The sequence below is a fragment of the Nannospalax galili genome, unplaced genomic scaffold, assembly GCF_000622305.1.
Source record: "Nannospalax galili isolate Female #2095 unplaced genomic scaffold, S.galili_v1.0 scaffold110, whole genome shotgun sequence".
NCBI lineage: Eukaryota > Metazoa > Chordata > Mammalia > Rodentia > Spalacidae > Nannospalax > Nannospalax galili.
The window spans coordinates 714,917-742,586 of record NW_008328707.1 but is presented as its reverse complement, the minus strand read 5'-3'; the positions used below and the strand labels follow the sequence as shown (position 1 = coordinate 742,586).

Genomic DNA, 27,670 nt, shown 5'->3' with positions numbered 1-27,670 from the left:
ATCTCTGTGAGTTCAAGGCCAGCCTGGTTTACATAGTGAGTTCTAGGCCAGCTGGGGCTACAGGGAGACCTGTCTCAAAAAGACCAAAAACTAATTAATTAATTAATTAATTAATTAATTAATTAAAAACTAAAACAAAAAAATCACCATCTGGGGCTGGAGAGATGACTGGCTAAGAGAACTGACTGTTCTTACAGAGGCCCCAGGTTCAAGTCCCAGAACCCACATGGCAGCTAACAACCATATGTAGTCCTGGCTGACCTGGAACTTGCCATGTAGACCAAGCTGGCCTCAAACTCATAGAGATCTGTCTGCCTCTGCCTCCCAGGTGCTGGTATTAAAAGTACACCACCATGCCTAGCCCAGTATCTGCTTTTATTTCCCCTTTCAGAGTAGCTGATTGAGGGGCACCTGGTTTAGGGCCCACATTTTTTTGTTGTTTTGTTTTGAGACAGGGTCTCCCTGTAACCCTAGCTGGCCTGGAAATCTTTATGTAGATCAGGCTGGCTTTGATCTTAGAGATCTTCCTGTCTCTGCTTCCTGATTGCTGGGATTTAAAGGTGTGTGCCAGTGCACCCAGTTAGTGTCCACATTTTTTAGTGCAGAGCTCCTCAGGTTTAGCTGTGTGAGAATCCCCTGGGCATCTTGTTAAAATGAAGCTTCATTTCTGACCATCTCCCAGGTGATAACTGCTGCTGGCCTGACTCATGTTGAGCATAAGGCTTTGGAAATATTTTGTGACTTCCTAGGTAGATATAAACACATGTCCATTCACCCCAAATGTCACGAATGAAATGATTTTACCCAAGTCTAGCTTGGTGAACCAGTGAGTTTATTAGGGTTCCTATGGGAGCTTGGGTGACTCAGGCAACTGCATTACTAAAAAGCCCAGCCCAGAATGGGTGCTAAGTCATAAAAGGTGCATCCCTGACGCTCCCTACAGCTTGCAGGCAGGTCTACCAAAATTCTCTCCCACCAATCATTTATTGTTTGTATATAACCTTGGAGAGGAGGGCCAGTGGGCCTTGTCACTGAACTGCCTGAGTTTACAAGTTTCCTGAGCGTCCTGAGTCTTGGGAGTCTCCCCCCTCCCTCCCAGTTCAGAGGAATTAGCTCCAGGACAAGAAAGCATGCTTTGAGAATGTCCTCTTCCTATGGGGAACTCCTCCTTACAAAGCCTTTGTTTCTCTGCTTCTCCCTCAGCCTGTCGCGTGCAGCACGTTCTTCTGTTCCATTGGTTTCTAGGTCTTGTTCCAAACTTGATGCCTCTCGTTGAGGCACTTTATTGAGCTGATGGGTGCCTCTACCCTATTTTTCTGTAGTGCTCAGGACAACCCATAGGCTTTCCCGTTAATGATGTCTCTCCTTCCTGACACCATATTCCATCTAAGCTCAGAGACCAGAGAAGATGTACAAACACATCATTGAAGCTAAATGAGTTTCAAAATGGACCAGACTGTCTGGGTATATTGGTGCTTGGGTTTTGTTTGTTTGTTATTGTTTTGGTGTTAGTGAGTAGTAATGCTCATCTCACCTTCTGCCTTTCATTTCCTGTTACTTCCTGTTACAGTGCTCTTTATTCAGTACTGTTAAATTTCTCCCAGAAAGGGACAATGGGTTTCATAACTGTCTTTTGTTGTCTTTTGCTTTTTTTAATATTATTTTTATGTGTATGTGTATATTGCCTGCATGTAGATAAGTGCACCTGTGTCGTGTAATGCCCACAGAGGACAGAAGAGTCTGTCGGATCCCCTGGAACTGGAGTCACGGACAGTTGTTAGCTGCCATGTGGGTGCTGGGATTCGAACCCAGGTCTTCTGCAAGAACAACCAGTGTTCTTAACCACTGAGGCATCTCTCCAGCCCCAAAGAATGCATCGGATCCCCTGGAACTGGAATTAGGGACGATTGTTAAGCACACTGTTAGTGCTGGAAATCGAACCTGGGTCCTCAGCAAGAGCAGCTAGTGCTCTTAACCACTCAGCCATCTCTCCAGCCCCTCGTCACTGTCTTTCGATCTTAAGACCTATGTTCCTATAGCCAGTCACTTGCACTCTCTGAGCAGGCCACCCCTTTCTATGGGGGTGTGGGGTTCCGGGGAGCGCCAGCTGCTGGGCGTGGCGCTGGTCTCCCTCGCGCCGCTGGGTGCGACTTGGTGCAGGTCTCCTGCGTGCACCTGGGAGTGCGGCGGGTCCCGCACCGCATCTGTAGTTTGGGTCCCGGATCTCCACGCTGCTGGCGGCCCCTGGCTCTCCGTGCTGCTGAGGCTTCTGCTACCGGGGCTGGCCTGGTCGGGTCCCGTCCTAATTTCACCCGTGCACTTCCTCGAGATGCGAGATCCGTCAGCTGCAGGATCACGCCGGAAGGTGCAGGACGGCGAAAGCTAGGGTTCCGTGAGTTGTGGCTTACGAAGAAACAGCTTTCTCCGGAGAGACTGGATCGTAGGCAATAAGACACGGGACTCAGCTTAGTCCGTGTTACAGCTCTTTATTCAGTGACTCAGCTTGGCTCCAAGTCTTAGTAATCCAGCTCCAATTATTGAGGGGAAACCAGAATATTTTATATCGTGGGGGTAGTGGTAAAAAGCTTTAGCTGATAGGCACTTTTAGGATGCCTTATTTACATGTGGAAGTGGGCTCCTGACAGGCTGCCAGACTGCCTGAAAATCACACAGGAAAAAGCTGGCAGTTCCTGAGCCGGAGGCCATGTTTCTGTGATGGCTGCTTCAAAAGATGAGTCAGGAAGATGCCGGGAAGGCACCCTTCTGAAAAAGGAATCTCTGCATATGAGGCCGAGCCCGTGGGCTATCCGGTCATGAAGAGACTGCTACTTTACACAGTAGGGGTCCCCAATACCTTTCAAAGGAGACCAGCAAGCTAAGAAGGCCTCTACATCTTAAATATGCCATACTGAGGTTGGCATTTGAGTTGAGTGTGGAGTTTGTGTCAGCAGGGTATGCATTTCTGAGAAGCAGGAAGGCCGGGATTCCATATACTGTGGGAATGAAGCTGGATGGGAGTAGAGTAGTGTGCTACCAGCTGCTGGAAGAGCAGACTGTTGCTTCTCATGAAGTTACCAGTGCCATCTGAATGTTAAAATTGGAAGCTTCACCTTTTCTAAGCAATTGAAATAATGTCTAGTTTCTCAAAGCCATTTTAACAATAATACCTTTCATTTACTGAGTGTTTAATAGCACTAGGTTGTGATCTGAGTGTATTATCTGAAATAACTCACTTAACTGTCATAGTCTTATGAAATCATATACTATCCTCCCCATCTTACAAAGGAAGGAACTAAGGTGTGAAGTTAATTGGTTTGCCTAAGCACAAGTAAGTTAAAAAGTAACAGAACCCTGCATTAGAGTTAGTCATATCACAGTCTACACACAGTCTGCTGGAGCTCTGTCAGTGGGCATCTATCCAGTGTCTTTTTCTGCTGGCATTGTACACCTGGACATAGCAAGGAGCAGTTAGGCAAGATGAATTTTTTTTTCTTAATGTGTATGGTATAACGCCTACATGTATGTAAGTGCACCTGTGTCGTGCAATGCCTGTGGAGATCAAAAGAGGGCATCAGATCCCCTGGAACTGGAGTTAAGGATGGTTGTTAGCCACCATGTGGGTGCTAGAATTGAACCCGGGTCCTCTAAAAGAACAGCCAGTGCCCTTAACCACTGAGCCATCTCTCCAGCCAGCACAATGAATTCTTAAATCCCTATGTCAGGGAAGCCAGGTAACTTAGCCATAGCATTGATGGCCTCAGGGTATTTGAGCAGAGACCTGGAGATGTTGAAAAGATCTGTGGGAGTCGTAGAGGTCTGTGGGAAGATGCTCTGAGCAGAACAGTGAGAAAGCACAGATGTTGGAACAAGCAGGGGCAGGATGCAGCATTTGTATCAAACTGCTTTCCTTTCCTAAGTGAACCATCTCTTTCCTCCTGGCTTTGGTACTGCTGACTGCTGCTTCTGGCTGGAATGCCCACCTCAACCCTTAGCCTACTTGTCCTTAAGGTCTGGCTCCCCTAAGAAGTCGCTTCATACTCTGCCCCTACTTGGAGTGGGTGCCTTTCTGAACCACCTTATTCTCAGCTGGCCTCACACTTACCACATCCTATTGCATTTGCCTTTTTTCACTCTGTGGTATCCTAGAAAAAAAAGAACTATCTAAACTTGGAATACCCCACCTTCCACATACACTGGGGCTCACCTATTTTGGTTAAATGCATTTTCCTGAAGTCATGTAGTAAATAGAGCCAGGACCAGAAATAAGTTGTGCCTGCTCTCACGGTGGGTTTTTGGTCACTCTTGCTGTGATGGCAAGTGTATTAGGAGAAGTATAAAATGCCTAGGCTTTTATCTGGCCCCAAGAATGTTAGGGCAGGGGCCTGGAGAGATGGGTCAGCAATAAGAGCACTGGCTGCCCTTGCAGAGGATCTGGATTCAGTTCTCAACATCCACATGGTGGCTTGCAACCATCTGTAACTCCAGTTCCAGGGAACCCAGTGCCATCTTCTGGCCTCTGTAGCACCAGGCACATACGGTGCATTTATATGCATGCAGGCACAATGGTAATACCCTAAAATAAAAATAACTCTTTTTCAAAATGTCAGGGGAACACATTCATCATGTGTTGGCAGAGGTCATCAGGGCCAGGCCCTATGAGCGGCCATGCTGCAGTCTGACAGCTGAAGCAGACCTGTTTGACCTATGCACTGCTAATCTGAAGCAGGGGTAGGTCATGTGTTGGCTGAAGTTTTCTCCTCTGATCAGACATTAATCTAGGTCTGGATTTCGTGGTAGTTCTTAAAAGTTTTAGGAAAGGGAAGATTAATCAGAGCTAGCCTGGTCCAGGAAAGATAGACCTGAACCAGGAGTCGGGAAGCAAAGAAAGCCTTGCTTTCCCTAGTCCTCTGGTTGGCAGTATGTTACACCTCCGTTTTTATTTATTGTGTGTACGCATATGTGTCTGTGTATATGATGTGAGTACCCACAGAGGCCAGAAGAGGGCAGAAGAGGGCATCAGATCCCCTAAGGCAGGATTTAGGTGGTTGTGAACTTCTGATGTGGGTGATGGGAACTGAACTCTGGTCCTCTAGAAGAGCAGTAAGACCTCTTAATCACTGAACCATCTCTCCAGCCCCCCACATCTCCATTCTTGAGTGTAACTGGGTGATACCCTGGCTTCTTCCTAGATAAGGAAGCTGAGGGCAGAGCCACCTGAAGCAATCCAAAATGTGGTAATGCTTGGCTTTCTCATGTGCTTACAGTCCTTTTGCCAGATGGGTCCTGGGGCACCCTCTGGTGTACTGTGCTTCTTGCTTTTTGTAGCTCTGTATGAATTGCCGACATTTGAGCTTAAGTATCTGTGTGGAAACCTGATCCCCTTGTTTTCAGTGTATTTTGCATTACTGTATCTCTTCTCCAGCTAAAAATAAGCAGGAGCAAGACATGGTAGCCCTTAATTCTCTCTCCAGGGGCTTTTATTTGATGAGAATATCTATGTACTGGAATCCTGAAAACATTCTCACATTGAGATTATGATTTAATGAAATTTATTTTTAGTGTTTAGTTGTTTCAAGCTGTAAGTGAATCTTGAAGACCGTTCTATGAACTTGGAACTCTAAAGTTTCAAGAATTATTACCATGATGGTCCATTTGGCTCTGGTGCTTGCTTGTGTAAGACTGGAAGGAACACAACTCTCTCTTGAACTCCTTATTCACAGTCTTTGTGCACACTGGGCTGTCAGTCTCCTTACATAGTATGCACACTTTGAGACCATTTGTTTCTTAGGCAGAAATCCTCTCATTTAGAAAAGACAGTAATTTTAGGTATGTGGGAAGAAAGCATCCTTGGATTATGTGTTTGTGGTACTTACACCAAATCATAATGACTCTTAATTTGTACTTGAATTTACAGGCTTTGTTGTTGAGCAAAACCCCATTAAATAGGCTCCTATCATACAGCTTGAGTTCTTTTTCACTTTATTTTTTTATGTGTATGATTGTTTTGCCTGCATGTATGTAAGTGTACCCATGTCATACAGTGCCTGTGGAGGCCAGGAGAGGGCATCAGATCCCCTGAAACCAAAACCAGAGTTACAGACAGTTGTTAGTTGTGATACAGGTGCTAGAAACCAAACCCAGGCCCTCTACAAGAACAGCCAGTGCTCTTAACCTCTGAGCCATGTCTCCAGTGCCCCTGCCCCACTTAAAAAAATTATTTTGCAGCTCTGCTTCTTAAAGTGAGTTTTAGTAAGCCAGCTTGGTCATCACCATTTTCTATTTTGCTTTTTATTTTAGAGTTTGTGTTTTATCTTGCACCCTTCCTTGGCCACATTGGTGCCTGTAGAATGGGGTCCATTCGATTATGTCCTGTGCTCTGGGGCGCATGTCCTGCATTTGTCCTCCTGGGGTGATCCGCTCCGTATGGTGATTGTGAGACAAGCTGCTCAGCTGGCCTGGGGGACTTGTCAGGGAGGAAAATGATCTATATCCATGGGTGTTGTAATCCCTGGAGACAGCTCTGGTGAGTTTTTTTCAATGACATACAGACTACTTTTCCCTGAGTTGTCTCCATAGAACGGTAATCTGTGACAGCTGCAGAGACACATGAATTGATTCAGGGCCAGGTTGTGCATCACTGGTCCTCAGAGAGCCATGGTAACCATCAGGAAACCTGACTCTGATGAACAAGTCTCCAGATGTTCTTGTTTTTCATATGGGCACTGTACTTTGGTTTTAAATGAAAAGTGACAGGGTTAATTGTTAATTGATTTTTTTTTTAAGTTTAAAAAAAATTTTTTTAATTTATGTGTCTCTCTGAGTGAATGCCACATGTGTGCAGGTACCCACGGAGGCCAGAGGGTGCTTGGATCCCTTGGAACTGGAGTTACAGGCAGTTCTGAACTGCCTGATGAAGGTGCTGGGAACTGAACCCAGGTCCTTTGGAAGAGCAGCAAGTGCTTTTAACTGCTGAGCCATCTCTCCAGTCCTTGGTTTTGTTTTGTTTTTGTGTTTGTTTTTGTTTTTACCCTCCCTGTTTGGCTTCCTAAGTTAAGATTTCTCCATAGTTTCAAAGTTTTATTTATTTTGTGTGTGTGTGTGCAGTTGTGTGCACATATGTGCACATGTATGGAGGCCAGAGGACAACTTCAAGTGTCGTTCTTCAGGAGCTGTTCACCTTGTTTTGAGACCAGGACTCTCAGTGACCTAGAGCTCACCCTGTAGGGATCCTCCTATCTCTGCCTCCCCAGCTCCCTAGCTCCCCAGTACTGGAATTACAAGTGAACACCACATTTTTTTTTAATTTTTATTTTTTTGGTCTTTTTGAGACAGGGTCTTCCTGTAGCTCCAGCTCACCTGGAACTCACTATGTGGACTTAATCTCACAAATATTTACCTGTCTCTAACTCCTAGGTGCTAGGATTAAAGGCATGTGCCACCATCCCTGACCTTTTTTTTTTTTTTAATGTGGATTCTGGGGATCAAGCTCAGGTCCTCATACTTGCAAGGCGAGCACTTTAGTGACTGAGCCATGTCCTCAGCCTGAGACTCCTATTCCTTTTCAGCAAAAGCTAGTTTTCCAGTTATAAGTTGTTAACTTTGTTCCACTTTCTCCTTATATTTTATCTTTTCATCTGTAAAATGAAGGAAGTTTTGTGTCCTAGAATTACGGTAAGAAATAAGTAAAGGGGAAAGTGTCTGGCACATGTGGGGTGTCCAATAAACTTTCATTCCTACTTTTCCATGCTGCCTTTGCTTCCCTAGGGGATCACCTTTCCATTCTAAGGCTTTTCTAGTCTAGGAGCTAGTGGCTTCTAGGCCTCCACTTAGGGCTCTTTAGGCCTTTGATGCAGTAGCAGCCATGGAGGATGGTGAACATTGGAGATGTGGATAGCCCAGGTTCAAAGGATGTTAATATAAGACACTTGGCTTCAAAGAGTTGGTCCAAAAACAAATGTAAAATCTTACTCATTTTCTTATATTTCCTATCAATTGAAATAGTAATATTTTTATTTATTAGGTTAGATAATGTTCAATATATTTCACCTATTTTGATTTGACTGTGCTTATTGGGTGATTTAAAGAGGGCAAGATCTCAGGAGACAGCTCAGTCAGTAAAATGATTGCCACATAAGCATGAGGACTTGAGTTTAATCCCCAGAAACCAGGTGAAAAATCTAGCACAGTGGTGCACGCTTGTAATCCCAGCACTAGGGATTACTGTAATTATTGTAATCCGAGACAGGAGGACCCCTGGGGCTTCCTGGCTGACCAACCTAGCCAAATCAGTGAGCCCCAAGCCAGTGAGACATTCTGTCTTAAAAACAAGGCTATAGAGGCTGGAGAAATGGTTTAGCAGTTAAGAGCACTGGCTGTTCTTGCAAATGACCCGGGTCTGATTCCTAGCACCCACATGATGGCTAACAAACCATCTGTAACTTCAGTTCCAGGGGAATCTGACACCCTCATCTGACTTGTGTATGCATTGCATGACACAGGTGCACTTACATACATGTAGGCAATACACTCATACACATAAAATAAATAAAATTAAAATAAATAGGCTAGAGAGATGGCACAGTGGTTAAGAGCACTTGTTCCTCTTCCAGAGGACCATAGTTTGGTTCTCAGGACCCATGTGAGGCGACTTACAATCACCTGTAACCCCAGCCTTCTGTAACTCCAGCTCTAGGAGATCCAATGCCCACTTCTGGTCACTGAGGATACTTGCACATATGTGGCATACACCCACTGACTGACACACATGCAGACACACACACACAAATAAATATATACATACATACAATGGGTATTGAGGCATTGATGGGTCCTGAGGCATCCTGTGTCCACACACATGTATACATAGGTACACTGCACATACACAAAATAAAAATTTTTTGAATGTTTAAATAAAAAGTTGCCATTTTGGCAGCAGTGTCACTTTGACAACTTTTAAATGGACTGATTATCATCATTGGTAGCAAACATTCTAACTCTGAGACTTTAAAAATATGCTACGAGGCTAGGTATGGTGGCACACACCTGTAGTCCCAGCATTCAGGAAGCAGAGGCAGGCAGATCTCTGTGAGTTTGAGATCAGCCAGGGCTATAGTGAAATCCTGTCTCAACAAAAACTTTAAATTAATTTAAAAATGTTAGGGATCCATGTGAAGTCAAACTTACTTAGCTTATCTGAACATTAACTTTGAAAACATGAGCCCACCAGTGTTCTTGCGATGCATAATAAGGAAACTACAGAAGTTTTCGAGTTGGTCTGATTGATAACAGTATGAGCAGAATAAATGTGTGACATCCCACAGCTTATGTTTAAGCCTTATGAGCCCCTCTGGCCTTTGAACTGTATGAGTCATGAAACTATGATGTAAGAACGAGTGCACTTTGTCTCAGGTGGGTGGGGACAAGGGCTGGCATGCGAAAAGGAAGTGAAGACCAGTGTGCTCTAAACGTGCTTTTCCCTTCCGCAGATGCTCGTCTCCAACATTGACTTGGGTCCTACTATTTTGGACATTGCTGGCTATGACCTGAATAAGACACAGATGGATGGCATGTCCTTACTGCCCATTCTGGTGAGTATAAGTCCCGTGGCCAATCCTGAACTCTGAAGCAAATTCCAGGTATGTAAACGACCCCCCACCTCAAAAAAAAAAAAGAAAAGGTGTTTACATCTGGAAGGCAGAGAATAGAATTTTTCTCTGACCTTGTGGTGGGAAAGAAGGCGTTTTCTAAGGAAAAGACCTCTTATACCACATGTCAGCTTTAGCCTCCTGTGTCCTCTTTTCCCCTTTCCTCCCAGAAAAGCCACCACGAACAAACAAGACGGTAGCAGGTTGAGAAAATATTTGCAACTTATGTGCAAAAGGGCAGTTGAAGGACCTTTTGAGTAGTTAGAAAGCAGAGGTCAGTATACCAGAAGAAAATAAGCCAGAGAAAATGAATAATCAGCTCACAGAAGTAGAAATGGCCCAGGTTTTTGCAGAAAGATTACTTCAGTGCTGATCAAAGAAATGCTTAACCAAAGGAGGTGTCATCACCTGAAGAACAGTGAAGAACGATCAGAACTCTGTGCTGTAAAAGTGTGAGGAGTTGGAAACTGCTCCTGCACTATTCCCTGAGGTGCAGGTAGGTAACTGCCAGGCTAATCTTCTAACACATGTCAGTTCAGAACAGCCACACTAGTGATTGGACCTGAGCAATTCTAAGGAAGCATCCTTTCCAGCCAGAAGAACCCAAGTGCCTGCTGTGCCTGGACCACCCAGAGCTGTGTATAAATAGCACAACTGCAGCACTGACAGGGAAACTGAAAACCTAAGTGCCCATTGGGGGTTTGGTTCAGCTGTGCTCTGCTCAACTACAAAATGGAAAGCCAGTGCTAAGTGACTCAGATCTGCGTGTGTCTGCAAAGATTTCATCAGTATTGGGCTAGGGATGTAGTGTGTGGTGGAGTGCTTGCCTAGCCTTCACAGAGGAGGGAAGGGAGGCAGGAGATGGAAGGGTGAAAGAAGCGGGGAGTGGGGCGGAGGGGGGGAAAGACACAGACAGGAGGAGGAAGGGAGAAGGGGAAGAAGAGCAAGAAAGGGAGCAGCATTATCTGGATTGCTGCTCCTCCCCATCCCTTCCCTGTCCCTGAGGGTCAATCACCTGGCTAAGCTTCATCCTTGCATTCTCTTGGCCCCCATCACCACCACCACCACCCTCATTTTTTGGTGGTTATGTAGGTTATCCCAAAGACACCTAGTTTTGGTCTTGTTTTGAGCTTTAAAAAATGATAATGTGCTGGACCTATCTGGAGCTTTTTAAAATCTAGCATTTGTTGTTTCCAAGGCGGATCCATGTTGTTCACAGCTACCTAAAATTCCACCACTTAAGTGCATCCTGACTTAGTTGTCTCTCTTTTCAGTCAGTGAGTGTCGTGGTGAGTCCTGCTGCCTCAGCATTCTTGGCCATGTCCCCAGTGAGCCACATACACATCAGGATTTTAGGAACTGCAACAAGCTCGTCTCTGCAAATATTACCCACTGATTTTTAGGATAGTCATGTCAATCTACGCTCCATCAGCTTTATGTGACTCCCCTCTGCTGTGAGTCAACTTGGTATGCTCCAGTCTAGTGAGTGGAAAACAGGATTTGGCCTTAAGTGTGCATTTATATGTTAACAAAGTGAGTCATTTTTTATCAGCTTAATTCATCCTTATACAATTCACTAAAGTGTATAGGTATAGGTCAGTCATTTTTTTATATATTCAGAGTTGTCTAACATCAAATCTAATTCCAGAACATTTTCATCATCCCCAAAAGAAACTTCCAAACACATTCTTAGCCACTCTTCCAGTGCTCCCTCCCCTGCCCCCGGGCAACCTCTAGTTCCCTTTATCCCTGTGCAGTTGTCTGCCCTGGGCACCTCATAAATATTTCCAAGGATCATCTGCACTGTACCATGTAGCTGTGCTTCATTCCTATTATACTGCTGAATACTGTTCTACTTCCTCCCCACTCCCAGGCACAGACTTCTGTTTATCTATTCATCATGTAGATGTGTAGGTTATTTTTACTTTGAGGCTATTTTGAATAATGCTGCTGTAAACATTTGTACACATGTTTTTGTGGATACATGTTTTCAGTTCTCTTCATACTCAAAGTAGAAATTTCTGGGTCATATAGTAACTTTAAGAACCGTCATTGTATATATTTCCACCAGTAGTGTCCAGTGGTTCAAATTTTCCATATCCTTACCAACACTTGATTTTTTGTTTACTTTGTCAGTGGTGTAGTGTGAAGTTCTCACGAGGTCTTCATTCGCATTTCCACAGTGACTATTGATGCTGGATACCTTGCTGTGTGTTTACTGGCCAATCTATGGCATCTTTGAAGAAACATCTTTTCAGAGCCTGTGCCCGTTTTTCAGTTGCATTATTGGTCACGTTTGCCTGTCGTCTTTCTTCCCTGTGAAGTGCTTCTGTATTTTTGTCCATCATACCGTTCCATAGCTCATCATCCCCATGTCAGGATGTGAAGAAACAGGAGTTGGTCATTCCTTTCAATGACCAGTGTTCTTGTTTTTTTTTTTTAATTTGGTGTGGGGTACAGACACGCATGCAGAAGTCAGAAGACAGCCTTCAGGTGTCAGTCCTCAGCTTCGGACTTGTTTGAGATGGCCTGTGTGCAGCTATGTGCCCCGGCATAGCTGGTGCTTGAGCCTCTAGAGGTTCCCTTCTGTTTCCACCTCTTACCTTTCTGTAGGGGATGCTGGGTTTATAGGAGCTAATGCTGCTTGTCCCACTTTTACATGGGTTCTAAGGATCTGAAGTCAGATTGTCAGGCTTGTAGTGAAAGTGCTTTATCCTCTGAGCCATCTCCCCAGCCGCCTTTCTGCCTTATATCTGAAAGTACTCGGAGATGCTGAAGTCGAAGTGCTCTGCTCTTTGTTTTCTTCTGTAGGTTTTATGGTTCTGCCTCTTGTGTTCTGCTCCTTTGTATATCTAGGAATGATTTTCTTTACTGTTTCAGCCAAGGATCCAGTTTCATTTTTTTCTCTGTAGATAATCAGGTGTCTCTTCTGCTCTACAGGTCTTTCCTTGTTCAGTATTATTTTGTCTTCTGTAGCCGTATAACTGAATCTTTAACCCTGTGGACATCCTTCTCTCCTTATTCTAATGGTGACCCTAAGTACCTGTCTTCCATGTAAACTTCAGAATCAGCTTTTTAGATTACCTGCAAAATGCTGGACTTTTGGCTGGAATTGCATTAAATCTATAGATCAGTTTGGGAGAAATTGATATCTTTCATACAAGTCTTATACTGTGTGGCATAGAATCTAATGAGAAAAAAAGACAATTCTAAGGTAAAAGTCATGGGACTGTGTACAGGTCATTTCTCTGCACAGTTCTGAAAGTGCTACCTAACAGTTCCTTTTGTTGTACTGTTTTTGAGGTTACTGTTATGAACAACTTAATGTTAGGCCAGCTGGATAGTCACATACAGCTTTTTAAATGATCAGTAAAGAGTTCAGTTCCTCCATTGCATTAGCCTCATCCCTCATCCCATGGGCTGTGCCAGACCCAAAGCTGGCACACCACAACCTCAGGAGCAAATCTACCCCAACCCTGGCTTTGAGGGTGAGGTTAAATTGGAACACAGTCTCACTCATTCATGTAGCCTGGGACTGTTGTGCTGAGCAGATGTTACAGATCTTGTAGTCACAGATCCTGAATAAACATATATGACCTTTTTCAGAAAAGGTCAGATTTTTAGATTTATTTGTTTTAAAGATTTTATGTATATGAGTGTGTGTATGTGTATGTATGTCACATGTGTTTGGTGCCTGTGGAGGGCAGAAAACGGCATCAGATCCCCTGGAGCTGAAGTTAGAGGTGGTTGTCAGCAGCCCAGCCTGGGTGCCAGGAACTGAACTCAAGTCCTTGGGAAGCAGAAAGTGCTCTTGACCACTGAGCTATATCTCTGGTCCATTTTGTTGTTGTTGTTTGTTTTAATTTCACCCACATAAGTGCTCGGTGGGCATGACAGCTTGCCTATAATTCCAGAGTTCAGAAGGCAGAGGTAGGATCCCCAGAGCAAGCTAGTTAGCTAGGCTAGTTATATAGGTGTACTCTGACTTCACCTGAGAGACCCTGTCTTAATGAATAATGTGGAGAGCAATCAAGGAAGATTCCCGACATCAACCTCAGGCCTCCACATGTACTTGTGTACATGTGCACACTACACACATACACATGCAAAAATAAAAATTGCTAATTAACATAACCAGTGTGGTGGTGCACACCTTTAATCCCAGCACTTGGGAGGCAGAGGCAGGCGGATCTCTGAGTTCAAGGCCAGCCTCATCTACATAGTGAGTTCCAGCCCAGCTGAGACTTCAGGGAGACCCTGTCTCAAAAAGACAAAAAATATATATAATAATAAAATAATTACTAATTAATAAAAGATGTCAGCAGACTGCTTTGTTATTATACACAAAAGTAAGACAGCCTGCGGCTAAATGGATGCCCACAGTGTCCACAGGTCTTGTCTCAGGGCATGCCCCAAGTCCTGCCTCACAGGGCGCACCCCCAGCCACAGCCTCCATGCCAGGCAAGGAACATCAGGAGTACGCAGTTGTTCTCTTTACAAACTGTAGATAAGCAAAATTGAGAACTCAAATTTCTAGCTAATAACTACAGAATCGATACAGCTTTACAAGCTAAAAATCAAATGGCAGAAACCTCTTCAGATGCTTTGTCATATTAACAGCTCAGAACAGAGACCATGAAAGCTCTTCATTTTTAAAATGTCTAGCTGTACAACATCCATAGTTTTCAGGTACTCAGACACCCATGGCCATTTCAGCACTGACTCTCAGAGAGACTGAGGTTTAGTCATGATCAAGTTTTATAATTAAAGACAATGAGGTCAATAGACATGACTCCAAAATGAAATGATGTGAAAAAGCAGGGTGCTCCCCTATTCTGTGATACTCACCAGGAAGCAGATAAAGCTTTTCTGCCCCTCCCCCCTTGTCTTCCTCTTCTGCTTTTCTCTGGGCAGCTTTAGTGGCACTGTTCGTACCATCAGACTTTCCTTCCATCCTTCTCCAGCTTTACCACCTCAGTGGCGACAGCTCTTCTTGCTGTCACTTGTTAGTCCACATCTCACCCAGCTTTCCCACCACATCTCAGCAGAGGTCTGGGGATGGTGGAATTACTTTGGGGCAGAAGTCTGAGGGGAATGGGAAAACTCTAGGTGGTAGTCTTTCAGGGGCATGGAGTCCTCGCTTACCTCCCTCAGCCGGTGCACCATCCTCCAAAGTGTCCTTCATCTGCCTTCACCATTTCATCAGAGTTAAATAGCTCTTTGCCAGATGTGATCCTCTAGTCTTTGAGCATTTCTTAGAAAATTCTGTAAATGGCAGGGACTTCTGGGGCTTTTCTTACATTCTTTCCTGTGTGCCTGCACAAAGAAGGCATAAGCAGGCATCTTTGATTTCTCAGTCACCTTGAGCCATCCTGACTTTCCTATCCTGGGCAGCTCAGGGCACAACTCTCCAGCTGCACAATTGCTGCCTCTACTAGGGTCCTAGGAAAACCTTACAGGCTCTTCACAACATGAGTCTCAAACTTGGTTCCCCGTTAGAATCACCTGGGAGACAAAATACTAATGCTGGATCCCCCTTCACCCCAGAGATTCTGATGTAATTGGTGTGAGCTATAACCTGATCCAGGTGGGCTTTCAAGCTCCCCTGCTGATTTTTTATTTATTTTTATTGTTGAGACAGGGTCTCCCTGTACCCCCAGCTAGCCTGAAACTCCCTATGTAGATCAGGCTGGCCTCAATCTCACAGAGCTACGTCTGCCTCTGTCTCTCAAGTGCTGGAATTAAAGGCGTGCACCACCATGCCCTACTGATTTTTAATATGTTTTAGCACCATTTTTCTAGACTTTACAGATACTGTTTTCTGCCTCTGGACACTTGACACTCTGTGTATGGGACTGTGCAGTTCACGATGCATGACAGATGAACTCTCCCTGACTTGTAGCTTCTAGGAGTCAGGATTGGCAGCATGAGCTGAGGTGGCACTTCTGAAGTCTCCAGTGACTCAGAATGTGAGACCTGGAACTGCTCAGTAGTGTTCGGGTTTTCTTGTGTAACAAACAGTGAGTTAAATACTCCCTGCCTCCCCTTTGTTGGCATTCAAGGCGTTGCACAGCTAGCACCCATCCCTGACTCTGTTCCCCCAGCTTCAGTGTTCTGTATTGAAGTGGTTCTCAAACTGACATTCACCAGAGATACCTGTGGGCTTGCTTGCTCTCCACCTACATTAGGAGCTAAGGACTTGTGTTTGTCACAAGTTCCCAGTCAATGGTGACACTGTTTGTCCCAGAACCACACTTTGAGACCCAGGCTCTGTGGCAATGCTGCTGTTGCTTATATGTAGATGTCGCCTGGGAGGGAGCTTATTAAAATAAAGATTTTGGCTCATCAGGACTAGTGTAAGGAGTTAACTGTGTAGCCCAGTGGTAGAGCACTTGCCTAGCATGTGTGAAACCCTGGGTTCAGCCCCCAGCACCAGTGAGAGCTAGAGTAGGGCTTGGGATAGTACATTTTGAACAAGCTGCCACCCAGCCACTAAGGAGGAAGGGGTTAGACCACATTAATAGTGCCTTCTAACATGGCCTGATGCAGCCATTTGTGGTTTATGGTTCCATCTCTAGATTCTGCTCCTGGGCTGACTTCTGAAGCACGGGCTTGTATGCCCTAACCTGGCTCAGAAACCTCTAGTTATTCCCATCACCCAGAGATTGGGGCTCACTGTGTTGCCCAGGTTGGCCTCAAACTGGGCTCAGTTGTTCCCTGTGCTCAGCCTCCCAAGAAGCTGGTGCTCCAGGCGTGTCCACTGCACTCTGCCGGCCTGTGCTCAGGGCCTCTCAGTGTTTGGGCCTCTCTGTCCACCCCAACCTGGTGCTGCTTCCTCTGACGCCGGCTTTCGTGAACCCACGCTGCCGTGTGCTCTGCTTTCATCCTGTATTCATCGATTTTTATCCAAACTTGGCCTTGTTCTACCTTCCTCCGAGTTTCTCCCATTGTACACCTGTCTTAAGTTTTTGCATTTCAAGTGCTGCTGCCTCTTTTCGTCCACAATAAAGAGCAAAGGCCATGGCTGGAGTGTATGTTCATCTCCAGCTGCTCAGTCTGTGACATTCCTCAGCACGCCAGCACCACTTATGTTTTTCTCTCATCCTTGTACATATCAGATTAGACATTCTTTAACATAGGCCAGAATGATTCTCACCTAGTGTACGAATGGCTTTTTTCACTCTAACCTTGACTTTGAGCAGCTTGGTTTCCATTTTTGGCTTGCTTCACAGAACTCTAAAATGGTCAAAGCATTTGGCCATCACTTTAAAGACTATAGACACTAAACATCATCAGTAGCTTTCATGCGCATGCATTCTGGTCATTGCCTTTTTATACTGAGTGAGCAAGCACTTAGGTAGTAGAGTAAAAACTGATCTTTGGCATATTAATCTGTATATCTCACAGAAACCCTTTGTTTTTTTTTCTAGAAAGGGGCAAGTAACTTCACATGGCGATCAGATGTCCTGGTGGAGTACCAGGGAGAAGGCCGCAATGTCACAGACCCAACCTGCCCTTCGCTGAGCCCTGGAGTGTCGGTGAGCAGCAGCTCGTCTTGCCTTAGGTGGCTTTCTCACAGCGCAGCAGGGGCTGTACAGACACCTCAGTGTTGAGAACCCTGGGTACTGCCGCTCGATCATCCACCCATCAGTAGAATGTGCCCACACTCTTATTTTACCAGTCAGTTCTCCTTGTCTTCTCACCTTTCCTACGGGGTTTTGTTTTTTTTTTTTTAAAACTAAGGATACTATGAGTGGAACAGTGGAGAGATGGGGTTTGCCCCTATGACTGCCATCACAGGTGCCTTGTCCTGGTGGCAGCCAGACAGGTCATGAAGGTGGTAACAACCACAATGTCCTGGCTTTGGAGAATAGGAAATAGGTTTCCACTTGGGGTTACAAGTAAAGGGCCAACCTGTGTGGACCAGCAGAGCCTGTGGAAGACATGACGTTGGAATTTGGTCTTATGTGGTGAAGAGGCCACCTACAGGCCATGCCACAAAGCTCCCCTTGGGGGTTTCCTCTCACAGAATGATAGTTCTAGATAGTCCTTTGAAGTGACTCACTTGATAATGATTTTTTTTTCCTTATTTCTGTCATATCCCATGTCTGGCTTCAGCCAACTTGTCTACCTCTGTAGGCAACTGAGTTTTTGTTACCATGGAAGAGCAATCTTCATCTAACTTTTAAAATATTCCTTCAGCAATGTTTCCCAGACTGTGTGTGTGAAGATGCTTATAACAACACCTATGCTTGTGTGAGGACATTGTCATCACTGTGGAATTTACAGTACTGTGAGTTTGATGACCAGGAGGTAAGGTGGACTTATGCCTGTACCTCTTCCCCTCTGCTCCCTGTCTATTGCCAGTGTGGGGTGGGCTTGGTGGCACAGGAGCCCAGAGTGGTACCCAGGGAAGAGAAGTGTCTTTTCTGCATATCCCCCAAGGTTTATATTTTGGAAGATGGAGTTTTATAAAGCCAGGCTTTGATGTTCTAAATGGAGTTTTCTCTACTCACCACCCCACCTAGACACATACTTTTTCAGAATGACAAATGTTTGACTGTGGGTGTCTCTGGTAACTGGGATAAAAATGAGGCATTTCAGCCTTTACAGAGGTGAGAGGAACTGGGGCATTTCCCCACCAGCTGACCAGCATGTAACTTACTCAGAAATACTCTGTGCCCACATAGCACAATCCAGTGCTGCTTGGTGAATTAGAGTGGGGGGGGGTGGCAAAGGGCCAGTTTTTGGAAGAAGGTAGGGTTTGGGCTGCAATGAGTGTGAGTCACTGAAGGATCCTGTGGACGCCAGTCCCTTGCGACCTCACACTGTTGATCAGTATGTGCTCACCTTGCCATCGGGCCGCCCTCAGCTTACTGAATGGAGCAGATGCTTGTGCTCCTTAGAAATTGACTTACTTTTCCATTTGCAGCTCAGAAGCACATTGGGAAAACGAGAGCTTCCCTCAAGCTGAGCTGTTCCTTCCCCTATGCTTATCTGTTTGATAACTGACAGTCTGAGGGCAGCTATTTAAGCCATTAGACGCATCATCTGCCTGCAACTGTCCTGGCCTGTCATTTGAGTCCTGTTTTGGGAACATTGTACTGATAATTAGACATGTCTAGTATCAGTACTTTCCCCTCTAATGTAAGAAATAACAATACTGTAGTCTTCCCCAGTTGGTGCGAAACATCCCAAACCACTTTTTAAAATAGGAAAATGTTTGTGTAACAGAAATTAGAGTACCTCTCACATCTATCCTCACTCGAATCTCACAGCTCTGAGGCACACACAGCTTTGCAGTGTTCCTCTTACTTGAGTAGCTGCTTTACCTTCTTGGTCCAGACCTTGCCATTGAGGGCTTTCCTGCCTTATACTCTGCTTTAATTATAGAGGGTCATAAGTTTCCCTCCTGAAGACATGGTAGGCAAACAGCCTTTTTCCAGCCTGAGACTGTAGATCCAAAGCAGGCAAACCCCAGCACAGATACTCTGTAGCTGGCTCTTTAGACCACACAGTGGGTGGGCCTTGGTTTTTCACCCACTTTGTCCATTTAGAAATTATTTGCATTAGGAGAATTTCTTCAAGGTAACCCCTGCTATTTTTCTTTCTTCCCTCCATTTTTTTTCCTCTAGGTGTTTGTAGAAGTCTATAACATGACTGCAGACCCAGACCAAATCACCAACATTGCTAAAAGTATAGACCCAGAGCTTTTAGGAAAAATGAACTATCGGTTGATGATGTTGCAGTCCTGTTCTGGGCCATCCTGTCGGACTCCAGGGGTTTTTGACCCCGGGTAAGTCTTCAGTTACTTTGCCAAGTTGTGTCCAGCGGTCAGGCCGTTCTGGAAGACAAAGGGCACTTAATGGCTCCTTTCTGCTTTGAGCTGTGTTTATTCTGCTTTGGCAGGGGAATGCTGTGTTCTTGCTGTGTCAGCCTGTTGTGCTGGGAAAATGAGCTGCTTAGAACTCTGGTCCACTTTTGCCAGTGGTATGGTAGCTGCAGACTCAGACCTGCTTCCCTGTCTCTGGGCTGTACTTGGTTACACTGGTCAGCTCTGACCCAATACTCTCCTACTCTTAGAGCTTCTAAGGACATACCCCTTCAAGAGAAACCCATAGTATAGAAACTTGAGTGCTTGCCTCCAAGTTTTATGGATTTAAACAGCCACGAAAAAAGGTATAAACTCAATGCTAAAATGTAAACCCACTGAAGTATGTGGGGGTGTAAAATATGTTTCTTACCTGCCAAGTCAGATGTATGCCTCCCTCTCTGGGACCCCCTTCTACAGTACTACAGTACTACCCCCTTCTACAGTCCATAGGACACTGGCTGTCAGTGCCCATGCATTCAAACTACTTTGGCAAGAAGTTATGACATGACCTTATGCTTGAAGATGATGAAGATCAAATCAGTCCATCACTGAAAAAGGACTATTTTAGTTCTTAACAGAGATAGGGGAGAAAGGGGAGGTACTGTTCTAAGCTGACAGTAAGATATAACCTATTCAACTGTCTTCACATTAAATTTGATCTGCATTCCAAATTAGAGATGAATGTATGTGAATGAATAGAGAAAATGGATTGTAGATTATTAAGTAATACACACACAATGAGAAACACAGACTCCAATAGGTTAAAACCAGACAGCAGTACTGATGTAGCTCTGGTAGAGCACTCACCTATAGTTTGTGCTGCAAAAACAACAAATTTTAAATTTTTTTTAATTTTTATTTTATGTGTATGCGTGTATTGCCTGCATATAGGTAAGTGCACCCGAGTCGTGCAATGCCTGCAGAGGACAGAAGAGGTTGTCAGATCCCTTGGAACTGGAGTTTGGACAGTTGTTAGCTGCCATGTGGGTGCTGGGATTCGAACCCAGGTCTTCTGCAAGAATGGCCAGTGTTCTTAACCTCTGAGCCATCTCTCCAGCCCTGAAAAAAAACAAATTTTATATAGCTCAATAGCAGTATAAAAAGGCAATGTTTATAATTTTATATACCTTAAGCCAAATAACTTTCTTGTATTAGCATAATGAGATTAGTCAAGCATTTTGACTGCCTACCTTTGACCTTCCTTCTGTGAAATAAATTGATCTCAAAAGCATAGCCTTCAGCTCATACATGCTGATTTTGGAGTTTCTAGCAGCTACTTAGCTTACAATGTTGTATCAAATGAAATCTAGTTGAATGTGTATAGCAACTGATGCCTTTAACCATAAACTAACTGGCTCTGGGAATTTCAAGCCAACATCTAACTAAGCCCTTGATTGGTAGTTAAAGGGACTTGAATCTCTGGGATTATGTATATGTCTGACCACTCTGATGCTGGAGCACAGACCTGTTACATCATGTGGCCAGTCAAAGCAGGGCAGCTGTGAGAGCGATCTTGTTTCTTCTGAGCATCTGGATTCAGTTGTAGGCTTTCCAGGCAGCCCCAAACAGGTAAATTTCAAATCAGGAAATGGATGAGACATCTGATTTGCCCAAGGTCTATGTTTTATTTCCCAAGTACATTTTGTTTAGCCTATAACAGTCTTGCCTTCCAGCAGCTTATATAATAAAGGAGATGCTGGTTTTGTGTGCTCTTGTTAGCCCGAGGTATGTAAACATCAACTGACTTTGTTTTGAATTTATCCGCCCTGGTTATTCTTTCCTACCAAATATTTGGCCTTATAGAATCCCCTAAAATGGGGTCATCAGACTGGATCCTGCAGGCCCAGCCTGTTGGTCCACAGCCACACATACTCATTTACACATTATCTATGGCTGTTTTGCACTTAATAAACTAGAATGGCTGAGACAGAGACTGTAGCCCACAATCCCTAACATATTATCAGACTCTTTATAAACCATCACTCTAAAATAATGCTAAGAGTTTAGCCCACAAGCAAGCACAAGTGTAAAGTGCAGGGTATTTCTGGCCAGCACACCTAAAGTCCATTTCTGGCCAGTCTGTATTCTTTACCTCCACCAAGTCTCAACTCTGTTCCCATTGAGCATTCACTATGAGGTGCCATATACTTTACATGAATGCCTCACTATTTTATCGATAACCAGAAAAATAATGGAATTGTCCACATTCATAATGAGCCAGATTCAAGTGCACACATCTGAGGTGCATGTGTGTGCTTGCCTGCCATCATCTGTAAAAGAGGATGAGGCCTTCAAAACTGCTGGTAGAGCTTTGAGTGAGGGCCAGACTCTCTGGCTGCTTTATTCCTTAGGAATCATCCCTTTTCCCTCAAAAAAAAAAAAAAAAAAAAGCCCCCCTCATACCTTCACAGCTAGCCTTGTTTTTCTCTCAGCTTACAATGCAGGTGTCCCTAACAGGGGACAGGCTTGTGTAGGAAATACCCCCATCTACTGAATCCATGTTTTCTACTCACTTCCCTACTGGGCTCCCTTCTGGTGATTCCTCTTGTATCCCCTCTTGCCAACTTTCCACTGGAGAGTACTCTATTGAGGTCTCTGTAGCTAGCTGGAATTCATGAAAGAGCCTTCTCTCTTCATCCCCCAGATATAGGTTTGACCTGCGTCTCATGTTCAGCAATCACGGCAGCATCAGGACACGAAGATTCTCAAAGCATCCTCTGTAGTGACTTGCCCAGCCTCTGCAGTTGGATCTCTGCACGCCTCTTTCTGATGAAGTGATTGTAGTAGGTGTCTGTAGCTGATTGAGACCATGCCTGGAAGGGCCCTGGACTGGCTTTAAGTCCTGTTTAAAAAGCAACCCAGTCAGCTGACTTCTCATACGTGTTCAACTGTGAATCTGCCCCTGTGTCAGGAATGGCTGACCCTGGTCTCTTCCCTCAGATGACAATGAACACTCCTGAGGTGTTTGTCCTCACCGTGTCCCTTCATCCTAAGGGGCCACAGTGTGGTCCAAGTCTGAATTTGTAAACCCTTTCAAGTAAATGGCAATACTTTCAGGCAGAAAGAAGAAGAAAACCTTTTGGTACATAGCTAAACCTAAAATCCAAAGCCCTGTACAGCATTTCAGACTGAACCCCTCACCATCAAAAATATCACATGCCATGAGTAACCATCACAGCTGAATTATCTGATTAAAACAAGAGCCACTGTTTTTAGAAAAGTAAAGAAATATTGTTTAGAATATCCATCACAGTGTGGCAGATTTGGAACATGTCACCCAAGCTCTGCTTGATTTCTGCAGAATCTTGGGCTGCCGCTGCACCGAAAGAGCAGCAAGCTGTGGTGAAGGCAAATTCTCAGCCCTGAAGGTAAAAGGTAACAGCCGTCTGCTGTCCAGTGGTTGCCAACTACAGGGAGTACTGGGCAACACTAGCAGCGGGGGGCATGGCCTCCAAGGGGTGGGGAAGGCTGTTTCAGGTAGAGAGGGCTCTTGGGTTGGCACATTGAAGGGCTGCACCAGAATGAAGGAAGTGCCTGTCCCTGAGGGAGCCTGTGTATCAGTGCCATGAACGAAGTTGTTCTGACTGGCTGCCATTAGCTGCTAGTCTCTTCATTTGTTTTATGGTATCACAGTGTCTTACAGTTAGTATGAAGTACCTGCCAGCCACTGTATCCCACTGTCTTCCTACCTTCACATAAGTTTTTGAGTTTTCAGAGTCTTGAATAGGGCTCCAGTTAGTGTTCCCCTAGCAAAGTCAGAACTGCCTAAAATGTCCACATTCTTACGTTCTTTAGCGTGAAGACCAACTCTACTTTCTAACATTTCCACAAAAAGACTGATTGGTGGTGGGACAGCAGGGGAGAAGGAAGAGCTATGGTTTTAACCTGTTCAACTCAGGCAATAAGTGATTTTAGCTTTACAAGTACTTCTGTCCAGCTTTAAGCACTTTGTAAGACATAGTCATAAGTCACTTTCAGAATTCCAGACAGCCATGTTGGGTTAATAGCCATTGTGTTTATTCCTTTACCTCCTGTGACACCAGCAATTATAGATATCCAGAGAAGAGGCAATGAAATGGGCACCTGTGCTTTAGAAGAAAAAGTGTAAAAAAAAAAATTAAAAGCAAATTACAAAGTTGAATATGGCTAGAGGCTTTATTCTCCACATTGATTCTAAATATTGTCAGTCAACTTCAACATTAGTGAAAGCTGACCAGAGTTGTTCACAAATAAATTGAAACCAACTCATATCAGGTCTTGGACCTATTCAGTTTTATGATGCTACTGCTGAAAGCAGGTGATGTCAGAAGAGTGACACAGGTCAACTGCCACTAGTGTCTCAACCTCATCCTCATGTTCAGCTGACATGTTTGGGTGGTGGAATGTGGTAAGGGCATGACTGTACCTCTTAGTTATGGTACCTTTCCTAATATTTGAGGAGACCTTGGTTTACATCCTAACAGACTATGAAACAGTTTCTTGACTGTACACAGGACCCATTGAAGGAGGCTGGTCCTGTTCTTTGTTTAATTGTGCTGATTTGGATTTTGATTCTTTACCTTTGAAGGAGGTTAGGTCTATGTTTTTTTGGTGACCTTCAGCATAGAGGACCATAAAACCAACTTGGAATGAGGGATTTTGCCTTAAAAGATTTCCTGTTTTAAAGCTCTTCCTCGAATACAATTTCAAAATAGGGAACACATTTTTAGCATCTTTGAATCTCACAAATGGTGCTGTTGCAAACATCTTTTGAATTGGCAACACTAGAGTTTCTGTATAAAACAGTAAGGTGTAATCTTCATAGCTATCCTTAATCTGTGAGAAATAGTCTTAAATTTAGGAGTATCTAAGGACTAGCGCTTTTTTTAATGAAAGAGAAGGTGGCCCAGGATCCTTCAGAGAAAGCAAAAGGTATCTTAAATCATCCACCAGTGGGATTAGGTAGGTATATTTTGGGTTCTTTAACTTACCACTTCATGTCAATGGATTTTGTAAATTCTTTTGTTAGCATTACTTGTTGTAGATGTTATTCTGCCCTGGCTCTGTGTCATCTCAGTCATTCACTTAGAAAGTGCCCTTCAACGGACCCTGTTCACTGCTGCACTTTTCAATGAATTAAAATTTATTTCTGTTCTAGTGGGAATGTGTCCTTTGTTTTAGTTCACAAGTAGCAATTTTCACAAGGTACAAAATTCTGGCTGCTTCATGGGTTTCTCTGATGGTTTAGTGGTGCTGGGTATAAACCAGGGCTAGCATATTAATAGGTAAGCAGTGCCCCACTGAGATATACCTTAGCCTGCTGTTTAATGTTTTGATCACCCACATAGTAGTGAAAAGGGACCATTTCCTCATCCGATTCTAGTCTCCACCTGGGAAGCTCTTATATACATGGTCCCTGCTGATAACTCCAAGTGACACACCATGTAGAAAAGCCTGCTGAGAAATCATTCCTTTATAGCTTCCTTGGCCAGCTTTTAAGTGGATAGATTAACTCACCTTTGAAGGTGCTTTGCTGTGATGCCTAGGTGTTTGATCTATTTCCTGTAATAAAAAAGGACTTCTTGCAAGAGTCTCAAACTTTCTTAAAAGGATAAACACCTAATATGGCTTACAGGTCATATAGCCTCTGATGTAACATCAAAGTAGCCCCTGAGAACTGGGGATGCAGCTCGGTAGGTAGAAGGCCTGCCCCACAAACACGAAGCCCTGGGTTCCATCCCCACTATCACAGAAAATAGGTGTAGTGATGCACGCCTGTAATCTCAACACCCCGAGGTAGATGCAAGAGATCAGAAATTCAAGGTCATCCTCAGCTACATAGCAAGTGTGAGGCCTGGAATACATGAAACTGTCTCTAAGAAAAGTAATACCTGACAGTATGTAAATGACTATGTGTGACTCTGTTCCAATTTATAAAAACATAGGCCACAAATTGCCAACCCCAGAAATAGCAGGGTGCCTCATAGACCAGCTAGATAGTTAGACATTCGAAAGTTGCCAGATTACTGTCTGAAAAAGCTAATTTGGGGGCTGGAGAGATGGCTCAGCAGCTAATAGCACATAGTGCTCTTTCAGAGGACCAGAGTTTGGTTCCCAGTACCCAACCCATGTCAGGCAGTTCAGAACCATCTGAAACTCCACCTCCAGGTGATCTGATACCCTTTCCTGGCCTTTGTAAGCCCCTGCATCCACATGCACAAACCCCCAATTTATGCAATTTAAAAATCTTAAAATTTGGGTATATCATACTGTCAGGTCACTTATAAGGGTCTGGCATTTGAGTTTATTCTCGTAAGCTAACTAGTTAGCCTGTTCCCATTTCATGAGTTATGCAACTCCTGAGTTACAGACAGAAGACTGTCAGTCTAGCAAGCAGCAGGAGCCTGGCGGACACTCTTGCCTCTCCCCCTAGGTCCCAGGAGGTGTCCAGCAAAGTCCCACATTGACACCTGCACACATGGTGAGTTTTATTGTAGGAGAGGAGCATGCTGTTTTATAGCAAGCCTGCTCTTTGCCCCAGAGAAAGACGTTACCTCATCCCTCTAAGTTGCTCACTGCAAACAGTCCTGAGAAGTGGCTGCATACATGGCCTTCAGGGCCATGCAGTCCTGGGATACCTACAAGAATGTACAGCGATCCTTGGGCCCATATTAGACTCTTTCCCAACAACTCTCTGACATGTTAATAGATGATTTCTCAGCTGGCTAATAGCAGGGGTCACCTAGTTGGCTGCATCCCCTGTTCCATCTAAGAGCCTGGAAAGCCAGTGCAGACCAAGAGCAACTGTGATGAGATCAGATGAGTTGCTTTTTAACTCTATTTAAGGCAAAGCCTGTGTGTAGAGTAAGTCATGAAGATGAGCACTGGCCTTTTATTTACCATTTCAATATATCTTAATTTGTGTGTGTGTGTGTTGTGTGCATACCATTGTGGGCTACAGTGTACATGTGGAGGTCAGAGGACAACTTGGGAAAGTTGGTTCTCTCCTTCCACCATGTGGGTACTGGGGATTGAACTCAGATCCTTAGGCCTGGCAGCAAGCATCTTTACTTGCTGAGCCATCTTGTCAGCCTGAGCACTGGTCTTTTAGATTTCCACACAGAAGATACCAAAGCCTTAAATTGATGATTAGGGAAAGGGTAACAGCTTAAATGCTTGGGTCCAACTTACTTTTGAGGGCTACCTAGTCCTAAATAGCAGATAAAAAAATGAAGGTAGAGTCCGTGATCACTAACCACTTAGTAAAAAATGAATAGGGGAAAACACTCAAAATCCTCCTTTAAGAAATAGGAAATTGGGGCTGGAGAGATGGCTTAGCGGTTAAGAGCACTAACTTCTCTTGCAGAGGACTTGGGTTCAATTCCCAGCACCCACATGGCAGCTAACAACTGTCCATAACTCCAGTTCCAGGGGATCTGACACTCTCTTCTGACTTCTGTGGGCATTGCAGGACATGGGTGCACTTACACACATGCAGGCAATACATGTAAAAACAAAATATCTTTAAAAAAGAAATAGAAATTGGGGGTGGAGAGATGGCTCAGTGGTTAAGAGCACTGCTCTTGCAGAGGACCCAGGTTTGATTCCCACACCCACATGGCAGCTAACAACCATCCATGATTCCAGTTCCAGAGGAATCTGACACCCTCTTCTGACCTCCATGGGCATTACACAAGATGGGTTCACTTACATACATTCAGGCAAAACATACACATAAAAAAGGGCTAGAGAAATGATTCAGTGATTAAGAGTACTGGCTTTTCTTGCAGAGGGCCTGGGTTTGATTCCCGGCATCCACATAGCGGCTAACAACCATCTTTAACTCCAGTTCCAGAGGAATCTGACACCCTCTTCTGACCTCCGAAGGCACTGCACAATACAGGTGCACTTACCTACATGCAGGCAATACACACACATAAATGTAAATAAGATTTAAAATAATAAAATGGGGGCTGAGAGATGGCTCAGCAGTTAAGAACACTTGCAGAAGACCTGGGTTAGAATCCCAGCACTCACGCGGCAGCTAACAACTGTCCGTAACTCCAGTTCCAGGGGATCCGAGAGCCTCTTCTGTCCTCCGTGGGCGTTGCACAACACGGGTGCACTTACCTACATGCAGGCAATACATGCATACACATAAAATAGCCGGGCG

At 44.5% G+C, this 27,670-nt stretch overlaps 1 protein-coding gene across 1 annotated transcript in view; it reads left to right on the top strand.

The window, feature by feature from the left end:
* Positions 1-24,654, top strand: part of Gns (glucosamine (N-acetyl)-6-sulfatase) — a 45,193-nt gene extending 20,539 nt beyond the window's left edge. The window contains exons 10-14 of the mRNA XM_008829013.3: positions 9,486-9,587; positions 17,075-17,182; positions 17,847-17,957; positions 19,280-19,440; positions 22,163-24,654. Coding sequence (XP_008827235.1) covers positions 9,486-9,587; positions 17,075-17,182; positions 17,847-17,957; positions 19,280-19,440; positions 22,163-22,241 — 561 coding nt within the window. The 3' untranslated portion in view covers positions 22,242-24,654. The remainder of the gene's footprint in view (positions 1-9,485; positions 9,588-17,074; positions 17,183-17,846; positions 17,958-19,279; positions 19,441-22,162) is intronic.
* The last annotated feature ends 3,016 nt before the right edge of the window (positions 24,655-27,670 follow it).